The 13,199-nt window shown below is 54.0% G+C and overlaps 3 protein-coding genes across 3 annotated transcripts; all 3 read right to left on the reverse strand.

Annotated features, from left to right (window-relative positions):
* Positions 1-1,569: 1,569 nt before the first annotated feature.
* Positions 1,570-4,343, reverse strand: HMPREF1120_01198 (acid phosphatase; the record flags this gene model as incomplete). The annotated part of the gene is made up of 4 exons (XM_009155210.1): positions 1,570-3,100; positions 3,169-3,399; positions 3,719-3,944; positions 4,334-4,343. 4 exons carry the CDS (start codon positions 4,341-4,343, stop codon positions 1,570-1,572), a joined length of 1,998 nt encoding a protein of 665 aa, XP_009153458.1.
* A 5,065-nt stretch (positions 4,344-9,408) lies between these two features.
* On the reverse strand, positions 9,409-10,575 carry HMPREF1120_01199 (eukaryotic translation initiation factor 3 subunit G; the record flags this gene model as incomplete). The annotated part of the gene is made up of 3 exons (XM_009155211.1): positions 9,409-9,633; positions 9,803-10,454; positions 10,559-10,575. The coding sequence occupies 3 exons, from the start codon at positions 10,573-10,575 to the stop codon at positions 9,409-9,411; spliced, it is 894 nt and encodes a 297-aa protein (XP_009153459.1).
* Positions 10,576-10,787: 212 nt separating this feature from the next.
* Positions 10,788-13,107, reverse strand: HMPREF1120_01200 (oxidoreductase, 2-nitropropane dioxygenase). Its single transcript, XM_009155212.1, has 7 exons — positions 12,459-13,107; positions 12,276-12,403; positions 12,152-12,222; positions 12,023-12,090; positions 11,765-11,857; positions 11,335-11,706; positions 10,788-11,264 (listed from the first exon to the last, which is right to left on the reverse strand). Exons 1-7 carry the CDS (start codon positions 12,603-12,605, stop codon positions 11,064-11,066), a joined length of 1,080 nt encoding a protein of 359 aa, XP_009153460.1. The 5' UTR covers positions 12,606-13,107; the 3' UTR covers positions 10,788-11,063.
* Between the last annotated feature and the right edge of the window lie 92 nt (positions 13,108-13,199).

Here is a 13,199-nt window from a genome sequence, read left to right on the forward strand (position 1 = left end):
CTAGCCGGTCGAAGGGAACGGAGAGACTGCACTGCAATGTGGCGCGGTGCCCACCCATCGTCTATCATCCTGGTAGTCGCTACCGGGTAGTCAATCAACCATTTCGTGGGTCAGAGTAATTAATAGTGATTCACTGTTTGAGAGGACTGGGAGACGGTCGTTTTTGCTGACGAAGCACCCAATCTCTCTCTGCCGTGCCAGTATGTGTGCCAGCCATTTTATTCTATCCTTAGGTTGGCTTGGGATGGATGAACAACACCTTTCCACAGCTGCCTGCCCTGCCCTTCCCTGTCCGCCTTTCAAAAGCTCGGCCACCACGCCTTCCGTCGGTGGTCGGTTCGAGCTATTTTGCAAGGGCCACCCAGGTCATGGATGTGTAGACTCTCTGAACGGAACGACGGGGATGCTACTGGCAGCAGCGAAGCCAGTCAACTACGGGCAGGGATTGCAAGCACTGAAATGGGTAGGAGGTGCATTGACGACCGAGCACAACCGCTGGGGGCCGAACCGCCACACCACACCACTGCATAGCACACCACTTGCATCCTTCGGTTTGACAATCCACCACAACCACATGGCAATGACCCCCTATTCGGTCCTACTATTACTAGTAGGCGGTGAACTCGTGTGCAGTGTCACATGAGGTTTGTTATGGGGCATCCAGGTCGGCACAGCCGTCAAGACATGGAGAGAAGGGAGAAACGAATGTGATAGAGCCATAAGGCCAAAACTACCTGAAAAAAAGTGGAAACAAGGAAACTCCATATCCCGGTCCCGGTCCCGGTCCAGGTCCACGGCTGCCTCTTCACTTTCCTCCAGTGCCAGTGTGCCCGACACTCCCATCTCTCAGGCTGTCCCTGCCTAATCATTGATGTGCTGCCCGTGAGGGCCATGCAATGGCAGAAAGCTCCATCTAATAAACCCCGTGGCAGCAATGCCGTGCAAATGAAGGAACAAAAGGTCATACGTCGTCCATGTCGTCGTCGTGCTCCTTGACCAGGTGCAATGCCTTGCGTCCGTCTGTGTTTGGACTCAACGCCGCGAATGTGTGTTCTCCGTCCCATGCACTGCCCCTAAAGCATGTTGTGCGCCAATTGTGTCCCTGGCAGATCAAGGCCCTTTGGTGCCTTCTGGTGACAGCGGTCCAGACTACTCATGACGCCCGTTGGATGAATCCATCCTGTCAACTGCCAGTCTCTTGTTCCGTGCCCAGTCCAGTAAGTCAAGCCAAACTCCGTAGGTCATCATGCTCATAGGTGGCTGTCAAACGAATGAAAAACCCGGTCGTGCTCCGTTTCTCCTGTCCATAACCCCGTCACTGCGCCATGCACCATCTTCCCGGGGGGGTATCTCTATAGGTCTTGTGACGCCTTCCATGTCTCGACGGGTGTATTTCCTTCTCGCCGTGCTACAGAAAACTTCCGGAACTGTCATGTTAAGGAAATTGCAAAACTCGTATAGGAAGATGGATTACCACAAGAGAATGAGTTGGTTGTCGTCCGTTCGCGCTCGAGACTTGTGGCGCTCGAGACTCGGGGTGACAATCTCTCAGTATGCGCCATGACGTCTTCAAGATGCACACAGGAGCTTCGAGTATGGCATTGTGGAGAAATCACTCAGGGACGAGACGCTGTCGGTGAAGGGGGCTGGAAGATGGAAGTGCAAATGAGCGTCCCCGTCGTCATCCTCATAGGCCCGTTTCCGCGTCAGGGTGTGGTGGTGGTGTCCTCCGTCAAGGTTGAACAGCGCGTCCTCACTGCTCTCCGACCGCGGGGTTGAGACGGAGCGATCGGGCGAGAAAGTGCAAGACGACTTCTTGGAGAGCGTCTCGGAGGGATTGAGATCGGCTTCGGTCGACGTTTCAGTCAGAGTGCTTGACGAGGCCATGCTCGCAGGCGAGTACTCATTTTCCATAGCCTGGGCCTGGCGATAGGTGGACCCGGACCCGCCGTAATGAGTATGTGCGTTGTGACGATGACCGGCCATCCAGCTCATGGACGGATGCCCATAGCTGCCCGGCGGAAGGGACCCTGGCGGCGCACCCTCGGCCGCCCCGTGTCCGCTGCCTCGATCCGGATCCATACTGGTCTGACTGTCCCGGCGTCCATTATCCTTATAGTGTCCGGGGGACCTGCCCCGGACAACCATGGGGTCCGACTCTTTGGTTGCAATCACGACCCAGTTCTCCTCACCGGGCGACCGCGCGATATTCGCCGATAGCTCGACCACCACCAAGAAATATTGCTGCTGTGCACGGCGCTTCCCGTTGTTGGCGGTAGCCTTCTGAAACTGAATTCTTTCGAAAGTGTGCAATGGGGGAATGGAGTTGGCGCTGGAATTCTCAAAAGCCCCTCCATAACTCCCCATCATTGCTGATGACATATGCTGCGAACCGCCGTACAATGAGCCTGCACCCAAGTACACGCCATTGGGACCCATTGACTGGTTGGGCGTGGGTGAAATCAAGTGTCTGCCCGGAACCGACTCGGTGGCCTTGTCTCTCTTGGGCGTATGCTGAACAAGACCGCGACTTTCGCTCTCCCCATTCCCCGTCAGTGCTGTTTTGGCCGAGATGGAGACGGCAAATTGATGGATTTGTTCTTCGTGCCCATTCCTTTGCAGGTAGAATGGCCCTTCGGCCCCATGGTTCTTGAACGCAAAGGAGCAGGTCACTGCAAAGTAATTCCGTCGGTAACAAGTCCACTTCCGGTCCACCTGAAAGAACCCCTTCTGTATACTAGCTGTGATCTCGGGGATCAGTTGCTGGTTGCGTACGGTGAGCACCGGATATAGAACGACCGTGTCCCCGAATGGCGGACCGTCCTGCTTGGCAGGGCTTGGTTGCTCGTGGATAGAGGCTGACATGTTTTGTCCCGGATATAGACCGTCAGCAATGTATGGATGGCCGATGCTATTTCGATGATAAGTGCTGGGTGGATACCTGGGCCCTGGCTGTTGGAATAGCCCTGGACTTATTGACGAATGTCCATTGGGTTGATAGGAGGGTGGCAGCCGGTCCACCATGGGCCTATTACTCAACAACGCAGTTCCCATGCCGTTTGCCGAATTGTAGTTCACAGGAGGTGACAAAGGCGGAGGGCTGTAACACTTCACTTAGCACCAATCAAAGACCTGACGGAGCCGAGCTTTCAGCAGATGGAGGCTTACAACCGAGGACGGTCCATTACCGTCATTGCAGACCCTGCCCAGTTGGACGAGAGAACCGATGGAGGTGCGCTCGGAAAATGGTCTGTCGGGCCTGCATTGCTGGGGAATGGCTTGGGAAGAGTCGTGAAGACGATGGAGGAAGCTGTAGAGTTGCCACTCGCGCTCGCCGAGCCACTGCTGGAATCGGGAGGACTCAGCAGGAGCTGCGTTTCCTGGGTGTGCGAGTGAAACCTACAACGATCTTGAGCGTTAGTAAGACTCAAACATCGAACCTTGCCATCAGATTATATGTGAAATCCTTCCAAGTGCAACGGCCGGGGTCAGACGAAGCAAGACCAGCCCAGCACCTTCTCACAGCAAAGTCAGGGCCTATCTGCACCACTTCCTTCGCCAGCGCCCACCCCTCCCAGAGTGGACAATATGGAGCGCTGGTGCCCAACGTTCAAGGCTCGAGGCCCTTCTGTCAGCCACCAGCCGACGACATGTGGAGACCATTGGACATCGCCACGGTGCATGAACCAGCGGGGGGAACTTGGGTTCGGCTACTCACGGTGATTCATTCAGTAGGGAGCTACTATTGAAGTCCAGATTGGAGTTGGAAGAGATGGCCACTCCCGCTCCGGGTGCACCGTTCGTCAGGGCACTTTGCGGCCTTCGTCCGGAGTATGGAAAGTCATTGGCAGGGTAGGAGGGATTTGAGAAGGGACGCCCCTGGCCGAGATATTTGGATTCGGAAGAAATTGGAAAGTCAAATGGGGAAGAATGCTGAAGTAATGCTGCAGCCCGGCTTATTAGCTAGTAGTGATGAAAGAGTGTTCAAATGCAGGATTTGATAAAAGGACGAGGAAGCCTGGCACAAAGTCCATGCATATCGGCTGGGCTGAGGGGCTTTTCATCGTGCAAAATTACCAAATGGACTTCAATTTGGCAATCAATGTAGGACGAGCGGGGCTCCCCTGGTCAGAGCAACGTAGGTGGCCACGACGCCAAACGAATACACTTTGTCCGCAAGATTGGCAGCCCTTGCGAACACAGCATATTGATGCCAGATTGCCGAAGTGTGGTGCGGTACACTGGTTGATCTGCTGAAGGAGGAGAACAGTGAAGGCAGAAGGGAAAAACAAAAAAAACATGCAGGTGTACACTCTCTGAACAAAGTACGTACTGGGATCCATGCTGTCACCACTGCAGCTGGATCAGCAAATGGCAAGGCTGAATCAGCTCCGGTGGATGGGTTTAGGGTGACCTCAAGCAGCACGGTCCAAACCGAGCTATGCTTGTCGAGGCCGTTGCTCAGCGGCACGGTGGGTGCCGTGGCTCTATCCAGCAGTGGTTTGGTGCAGTGGTCGATGTGCCCGCCAATGTCGTCGAAGGGCTTGAGACACGGCGCTCTTTTTATTGCCAGGGCCCGGTCTGTCCTTTGCAGGGATGCCTGCCAATAGCGAGCGAGGATGGGAGGAAGGCCGCCAACTCTTCAAGGATATCAGATCTGTCAAGCGGTCAGCACTGAGTGGGCTGAGAGATGGCGCAGCTGCGATAGCTACTTTCGAAGAATGCTTTTTCTTGTGGAGGTCGAGGCAATGGACATGAATCGCGGTAAATGGTATACTTACTGTGAGCACCTGTATCGCTATGTCCCCGTGTGAAGAACTCTCCGCCAGTATTGTTCTCTGAATTTTGGCCGTAGGTCAGCCTCGAGACCTCCAACGAAAAGATGAAGACGCTCACAGTTATCACACCAGATCGGTGAGCGTAACTGTCACAAATCCCTTGCCTCATCGAATACAGTGATCTCAGCGCTTTTCATAGGTTGATGGTCAAAATTCTCTCGGAGCGGCTCTGCCACGTCCTTTGGGCGGTTCGGCAATGTTGGCCAATGCAACCGGGCAGAACACCATGCGCCTAGTTGATCGTGCCTGAGGGTGCTGCCACCATACAGCTACGCTTCGTATTCACGAACGTTTGCTGGTAAGCGCACGCAGGTCGTTGGATATGTGCTGTAAGTGTATGGCTTTGGAAAAGGATGGACAAGATATAGCTGTGTGAAGGTCAAGTTCTTCATAGGAAACAAGATCAAGCTAGGTTGAGAAGGAACTCCTGAGCAGTCGAAGAAACAGAGAGGCGTTCAAATGAGCGCGCATCCAGCAGTTAACATCAGGACTTTGGGGTCCCGCACCAGCCTTGGGCCTCCTTTCTGGCCCAGTTCCCCAGGTTAGCATTGCAGCTCGGAACATCTTCATCGCATGTAGAAAACACTAGCTCAGCCATCGGGGCGGTCTCAAGATCTGACACTTGGCTACCAGTATTCGGTGAGGGCGCGGATTAACCAAACGTTGTTGGCAAGGACCATTCAAAGGAAGCCTGCATATTCACAAGCCAATGGATGTGCGAGGCCTGGCATCTGAGCCTTGAGACCGCCCGACTGTGCTGCAGGCGGCCTTCTTCATATGCCCCGGCTTGGAGACTAAAAATTGCCACAACACCAACTAGGCTGTCGTATCATTGCGCGACGAGCGACAGTAGAGAAGATTTGGAAGCCACAGGTCAATTCGGTACATAGTGCAGGAGCAAAGAATGCATTCAGCACAGGCCTGTCAAAAGGAGTGTTTCAGCGGAAACGCCCCCAACCCGAAGGTATTCGCCAAAGAGGCAATGCTGTGCTTGAGATGCCTCTCTTGCACGTGGCCGGGCAAAAGACAAGTCGTCAGTTAGGCGACAGAAGAACGGCACCAGTGAGTACTGCCCGGGGTTCCTTTGTCTTGCAAGATCTCTGGGCCTGAGCTGACCATGTGGCGTCACGGAGCGCACTCAGCGTGATCAGGAATGGCGAGGTTCAGCCGGACCGGTGCGGTGCCTCGTGGCCCCGCCTGTTGCTGAATTTAATTCAAGTGCCCTGGACATAACCACGGAAACGTATGTCTGAGCCTAGAGAGCGCGTCGAGTGCGAGAAGCCGTCCGCTGGCGGACTGATTAGCGGGCGATTTGCGAACGAGCCAATGGCCACAAACCAGTGGCTGGGATCATGCTGGTATGGGACCCTGAGGCTTCCGCTTCAAATCACGGTAACGGCTGAGGCGAGAGAGGTAGTGTGCCGACTGGTGAGGCCCTGACAAGGTCCGGAGATCGGGCGAAGAGATTGTGGCTTTGGAGATGAGGCTTTCCATCGAATGGTGCAAAGCGCAAAGCGCAAAGCAACATCCTGCTGGCCTTGTTCGTCTGCGAAAAGCATGAATTCTCAGCACACTCCGGGCCTCAACCAGACAAGGTTTTGTGAGAACGGCCAATCACAGTCACAGCTACTGACAATGGCTCTGGTAGCCGTGCCGACTGGTACGAAGGAGGTCTCGATATGATCTGACCACAAGGGGAAGGATGTAGCAGGAGGCGACCGGCGATTGGATGCTGGGACGATATACCCATAGTGGGTAGCGGGCCGCAGCCTCCTGTCACCTGCAAGTATGTCGTGCACGTCTGCGAGAAAGGCGGCGAGAGCGTTTGGAATCGAGCAGGGTGTCGACACGGACCCGCGAGCTCGTAGCAGCTGGAACCTGGCCGTATCGTATGGTGTTGACAGCCTGCTTGTTGAGAACAAAGCAGGGCAACTTACGTTAATGACAGACGGAAGGGTCCTCAATGATCCTGCTGGCGTGAGGACATCAGGAGGCCGGACTGCAGGCGGTGGTGTAGAGGAAGCCGAGCTCGAAGTTGATCTTGTAGCTGGCCTTGCGGTGTTTGAAGCTGTACTGTAGTTGGAATCGAGTGCCAGTTGTTGGAATTGACTTTCGCGCGGTTCGCTTTACCAGGAAGGAAAGTCTGCAGCGATGTTGGCTTCGCTCACTTCCAATTCTACGACCACTACTGTTACTGTACCTCAGCTACAACCACTACGATCACAAGCCTGGTTGAATCATCATAGTATCCAGTGCCTCCCACCGTCTCCTCCATCCATCTTCTGTTGGTCCGTGCCGCAGCCCAGAGTCCAGCATCTCCACCGCAGCCTTGCTTCATTCTCAAGTGCCTCACAATTTTGCGCCCTAAAGACCTCATCTCTTCGCGGCCCTACTCATAACAACGGACTCCGTTGCCCGACCCGTACAGGGATGAAACTGCAAAGCTGACATTGCAGCAAGCGTAGGAGTCAAATGTCGACTACTCGACTTCATACTTCCAGCCGCCTTCGACACCCCTTTCTTCTCCTTCGCATTGTGAATGGAGCCCGGTTGCCTCAGCTTCTCGAGCATCGACGGTGCGCCACATAGTTAGTACCTTACTGGTGCACCTAAACCCACACCTCCGGCCGCCTGCTAGGCTATCTCGTCGGTGTATCATACGGTCGCAATTGCTGACTTCAGAGAAGCATCTCCTCTCCTCTCCTCCGCCAACTCCTTACCGATCGGCATGAGATTCGGCTCAATGACGCAGACAGTTGGCCAACCAGTGTCCAGTCATCCACAGGAATGGAGGTGACAGGTGAGATCAACAGCTGCCAGTGGATTTGAAGGCTGTGCAGAAATATCCCGACCATCACGAATCTCCAGGAGACGAAGCATCCTCATACAATGCTTCAGGCTGTTAGCTCCGCTGTCGTCACCGCCCACCAGATGGCCTGGAGTGCAAGCGGTCTGGATCTGAGGCATTGTTGGACTGGCAAATCCTGCAGCGCTGACAGGTGGCACCGTGACCGCTTATGACACAGCTTGGACCACCTGTTCATCTTGGACTTTGTGACCGGTATCACCTTGAGATGGCTGTCTATGGCCGCCAAAGGCCTTGGGAGGGATCCGGGTGGGCAAGCTGGAGCCTCCGAGTGCCATTCTTCGTCCGCTCAAACTCCTTCAGTCTCCTAAATTTGGAATAGTTCCAGGCGCAAGGATTCGGCCCTGCTTTGAATCCTGCATATCGACTCACAAAGTGATCTTTGAAGAACGTCACTGGCAGCCCGGGTATCACTCTGCACTCCCAGAGCGATCATTCCATCTGCTTCTGCGCCTCAAAAACGGTTCCCGACGGCTTGTGTTCCCCAATGCAGGTCCAGCGACAGGTCTGGGATTTTCAAAGACTTGTGGCTGATCCCCAGGGGGTATTCAGAAAGACACCTTTTCCAGACATGCCGGGCACCAGCAGTGCTGGATTAGTTTGCCGCATCGGGCGATTTTGATCCCGGCTGCCTTCAATCCTGAAGCTCGACATGGTCAGGGTGATCCTTGTACGTCAAGCCTTGACGCTCGCGGCTCCGCTGAGCTTTCAACTATGCCAGGCTCCTGCACTGCCCAGGCAGTCATCCTGTCAGGGCAATCCGTGCCGGAGCGCGACCTTGACAGGCCGGTGCCCACTATGCTAGAACAGGTATCTCAATAACCATCAACAATGTGATGCTTTATCCACCGAGAAAGAATCCTCTGGGCATCAGTAGGCCCAGCGGTGCCTGACTCGCCGGCCAGCTGTTAAACGACACGGTCTCGCCAGCCCCGGTCAAGTTTTCATTGGCATTGTTTCGGACCTGCCAGTTGTCTCTTGCTACTGATTGCTGAAGCCCATGTGGCGCGCTGTTCTCTGCGGGGCCTTGGGAAGCATACGTTGCTTTAAGTGATGCCGTTGTCGAAGCGCAAAGTGTTTATCAGCAACTGCCTGTAATGCCTACCTACTTTACGAGTCACGCCTTCTAGTAACCCTGCTCATAGGTGACCAATTGGCCCGTCGACTTTTTTATTGCGAGTAAGCTGATCGAACGAGGGATGACTTGCCGGCCTTTCGGCCAGCAGCCTTATGGAAGTCCTGTACGAGCCAACAAAACGCAGCGCTGAGACCTTGTTTCAGTGGTCCCCACGCAGTGGAGGAGTCGTCTTCGAGTCATCGGGTCCGCTGATGGCTGCTGTGCTTCGCATCGTAAGCTCAGGCAACAGAAGCTCAGGTGCTGAAGCGGGCCTCTTATGCCGCCGCCAGGGGCCAGAAACACCTGATTGGAAGACTTGTGCTAATTCGCTCCGAGTATGCGATGGTTTGGAGAAGATGCGTATTTTGGAGAGTTTTATGCATATTGGTTCCCTGGTCAGACACTGAAACTTCTACTTGTAACGCCGTGAAATGCATGTTCCGTTCATAGACACTGTGATTCATTTTTTAAACTCATAGAGAAGCCGCGGAAAGTGACCAGGCAGGAAAAGGAAATAAGCATATCGCGCAATCTTGCATCGTAGACCAGACGTCGCAAATCGCCAACTTGAACTGACGGCGGCTGCACTAGGTAGTCCTCTTGGCAAACTCGACTCTCAGAATCAAATGCCTGTAACCAAAGCCATCCATCTTCTCACAAGCCCTGGCGGCATCGGCTCTGTCGACAAAAGAAATAAAGGCGAAGCCCTTTGCCCGGCCGGTGTCCCTGTCTTTGGCGAGGAAAACACGGGTGACGCGGCCGAAGCGTTCGAAGAGATCACGCAGTTCCTGCTCCTCGGCCATTTCAGACACCTATATAGCAGAAGAATCACGGTCAGTCAATTCTTGTAGACATATGCATGCAGAACGAGTATGGTTGCAGTTGTTGCATTTTCTCGAGGGTCGCGCTGAGCGCTGAGCAGAACCCAGGAGGGAGATAGGTGGGAAAAAGCACAAGGAATCGAAAGACGCCAATACTCACGTTTGTGACGCGCAACGTAGCCAGATCGTCCCTCTCGAATTTGCCACCCATTCTCTCGCCGGCACCTGCGGCGCCCTTTCTCATATGCGGCGGCACGTAGCTGGAACCACCGGCACCAAGGCCACCTGCGGCCTTCTCTTCGTCGTCGGCCATGGGATCCGCCACCGGGGTGGCACCTTCGTCGGCCGGGGCCATAGTGTCCTTGAAGGGACATCGAGCGGTGAAATGCTCTCCCTGACAGATTCGACACTTGACCTTCTTGTCGCGCAGCTGCTCCTTGAGACTCTTTTCCTCGGCCTTGCCGCCCCCCGACTTGGCCTCTTCGGCCTGCACATTCTTCCAGTCACGGCTGGGTCGGAACACAATGTTCTCGCCCACCGACGTCGTGTCCGGCTGTGGCCCTTTGGGCTTGTTCTTTTCAAGCCCGAACTTGGACCATTCCCGCCGCTCTGCCACCACTGGGTTCACGCGTTCCTTGTGCACCACCGTCCGCGTCTTGCGAGTCACCTTGACCTTGCGACCTTGGTCGTCGAGCCGGTATAGGATGGTCGTCTTGGTTCCGTCCTTGTTCACCGTCGTCACTGGCGGCGGTAGCGCTGTGGGATCGTTGATCTGCTCCGAGTCCGAAACATCATCGGCCCAGTCAGGGCGACTGGAAAGAACAAGCCACAGTTAGCCATCGATCCCTTTTTCTCTTGCCGAGTTTTTGGAGCAAACCGCTTGCGAACGAAGGCAAGAGATGTCAGTAAAACATACCTTGCGGTTTTTGACATTTTGTAGGCGTGTGTGTGGGAACGGCCGCTTTCTCTCGATATCAAGTTTTTGACGCCAGAAATCAGTGGTACACGGATTCTGGAGTATGGTAATAAGTTTAAATCGAGGCGAAATGGGTTGGCAAAGTGATGCGACGCCTGAAGTGCCGGTGTTGCAACAACTTCTAATCCCACATTTTCGCCATTGTCGACCCAAAGGGGTTAGGCTGCGCCAAGCAGAGCGCAGTTCGCCGCTTAGTAATCACGACCAGTTGCCACTCCCAGGTGACTAAGGGCGGCGTGCAGTTCAATTCGATGTCGATGCAGACTCCAGGTCTGCCCTTATATCGTCCATCTCGCATGTATCGTACCTAATAGTCTAATACAGTACCTCTTGTTCAAAAGTGACGGTCCAAGGCTAGGTACTACAGTCTGTTGTCGCCATGCCGGTTTGTGGTCAAGACATATATTTAGCCATGTCCTAGCAAGCCACAACCCTATGATACGAGCTATAGTCTGCTTTGCGAAACGATCAATGCGTTCCCCTTCTGCAAGCATTCAACTGCCTGGTTGACGAACTCGTCGACAATTTCTCGTGCCGATTTCTTCTCGTTCACGATAGCAGCGGCCTTGCCCATCAAGAAAGGGCGGGCGTTATCCATGTCCTCGTCAGTCAAGTCGTCGCCTTTCGTTTCGAAGTCATGCTCCACCTATGGACGCAAGGAAAGTTAGCCACCTGGACTGACGAGCGCCTCGTAAAACTCAATGGGAGATACGTACCGGAATGACGCCCTTCTCAGTCAGAGCCTTGATCTCAGCCTGTCGGTTTTCTTCCCAGTTGCGGATGTATTCGTTATTTCTAACGCGGAGTGGCCGTCCAGTGAAGATGATGGTGCGTACATTGTCATCGAAGCCTGCGGTCCGGACAGCCTCTTGGTGTGCCTGGGAAGCACCGGCCTCTTTGGACAGGACGAACCGAGTGCCGACCCAGACTGCTGACGCACCTAGCATCAGAGCGCTGGCAAGAGATTGTCCATTGAACATTCCACCGGCTGCTATAAGTTGCACTGGTTTGCCAGTAAATTTCGAGGGTGGGGCATCAGCCAAAATTTTGGCAACGGCAGGAATGAGCACGCTGGTTGGGATATCGCCCTGTATCCGTGTCAGAATGGTGGTCGACCAAAGTCGGCCTCAGAGGCAAGATACTCACTGTGTGGCCACCACCCTCGCCTCCTTGGGCGCAGATCAAGTCGGCGTCCAGATCTAGGCACTTCTTCACATGCTTGACGTGACCAATCATATTCTAATCACAATGCCAGTTAGTCCAGGGTTCATCTTCATCATGTTAGAAAGCAGTAAGTGATGTTCCTCGTGCGTCAAGTCTGAACTGCTCATAGATTTCTTCGGCAAGCTTCCAAGGGGTCACACTTCAAGCGTTAACGAGAAGTGCACAAAGATGGCGACTCACCATGTACAAAATCCCGTTCTTGTGCAGTTTGTCCACGACGGCCCTTGGAGGGACACCGACGGCAGAAACTAAATTTGAGGAATTACAATCATGATCATACCATGCAAGGCTTCGAGGAAGGAGACTCACCAAAGAGTTTAGCGCCAGAATCGATGATGATATCAACCAGCTCGTTGAGTTTCCCCTTTGTGTAGTCATAGCTGAGCCTGTGTCAGTGGCTATCTCCGTATAGCGGCCTGATATATTATCTCACTTTGTCTTTCGTGCACTGCCACCGACCTGGGGAAGAAGAAGGTCGACACCAAAAGGGGCGTTCTTGTCGTTCAAGTAACTCTTAATCTCGGCGATCTGCTCGCGAAGCATATCCGGAGTATACCCAACCTGTGCGCATATTAGAATATGCTAGGGTCATATGTACTTGTTTTGGTAGACCTACACCTCCAATGACACCCAGACCCCCAGCATTGGTCACTGCGGCGGCTAATTTTGGTCCAGCTGCAACGTTCATGCCGGCCAGCAGCACCGGATGCTTGATCCCGAGCAAATCGGTGGCGGTTGTTCTGAGTTTCTGAGGGGACGACATCGTGTCTAGTCGTGCGGATGGCGTGGATTGAGAGGGATAGTCACAGGCGGTGGGAAGCGGTTTCTCGTAAACACCGTGGTTCTCGAGATCAAGAGGACGGGGGACAAGTCTCGTGGGAGGGTGATCAAGACCACTTCAATGAGAAGGCGTACGTGATTTATTAACTGAAGAAATAGAAGAACGGGGGAGGGCGGCTGGCATAAGCAGAAGCGGAGGACGATGTGGTGTCAAGGCATGTCTGGTATTTGTTTGGAAAAGTACCGAGGCATCTCTGCCAGCGTGCAGTGATGAAGTGAACCCCAGGTCCACCGTCCGGGGTACTTAACATGCCACATGAACACAGGTGGTGAGACAGGTCGATTATTACTGCGGGTCAGTCTCGCCTTTGGTTTGTTGTAGGGTATCACTCATTCCATTGTAAGAGAGCTTCTTCACAGTCCACCCCTCTGGAATTTGGCGCCGCATCATGTTCAAGTCATATTATACAAAACCTTGGAAAGACAGACTCCGACGGCTGCTGGGAAGCACCTCAGGCTGCTCTGCTCCCCGCAAATTGTGCTCGGCTAACATTCCGAGTCTGAGAGTGAAGAGCAA

This window comes from Exophiala dermatitidis (assembly GCF_000230625.1).
Source record: "Exophiala dermatitidis NIH/UT8656 unplaced genomic scaffold supercont1.1, whole genome shotgun sequence".
Lineage (NCBI taxonomy): Eukaryota > Fungi > Ascomycota > Eurotiomycetes > Chaetothyriales > Herpotrichiellaceae > Exophiala > Exophiala dermatitidis.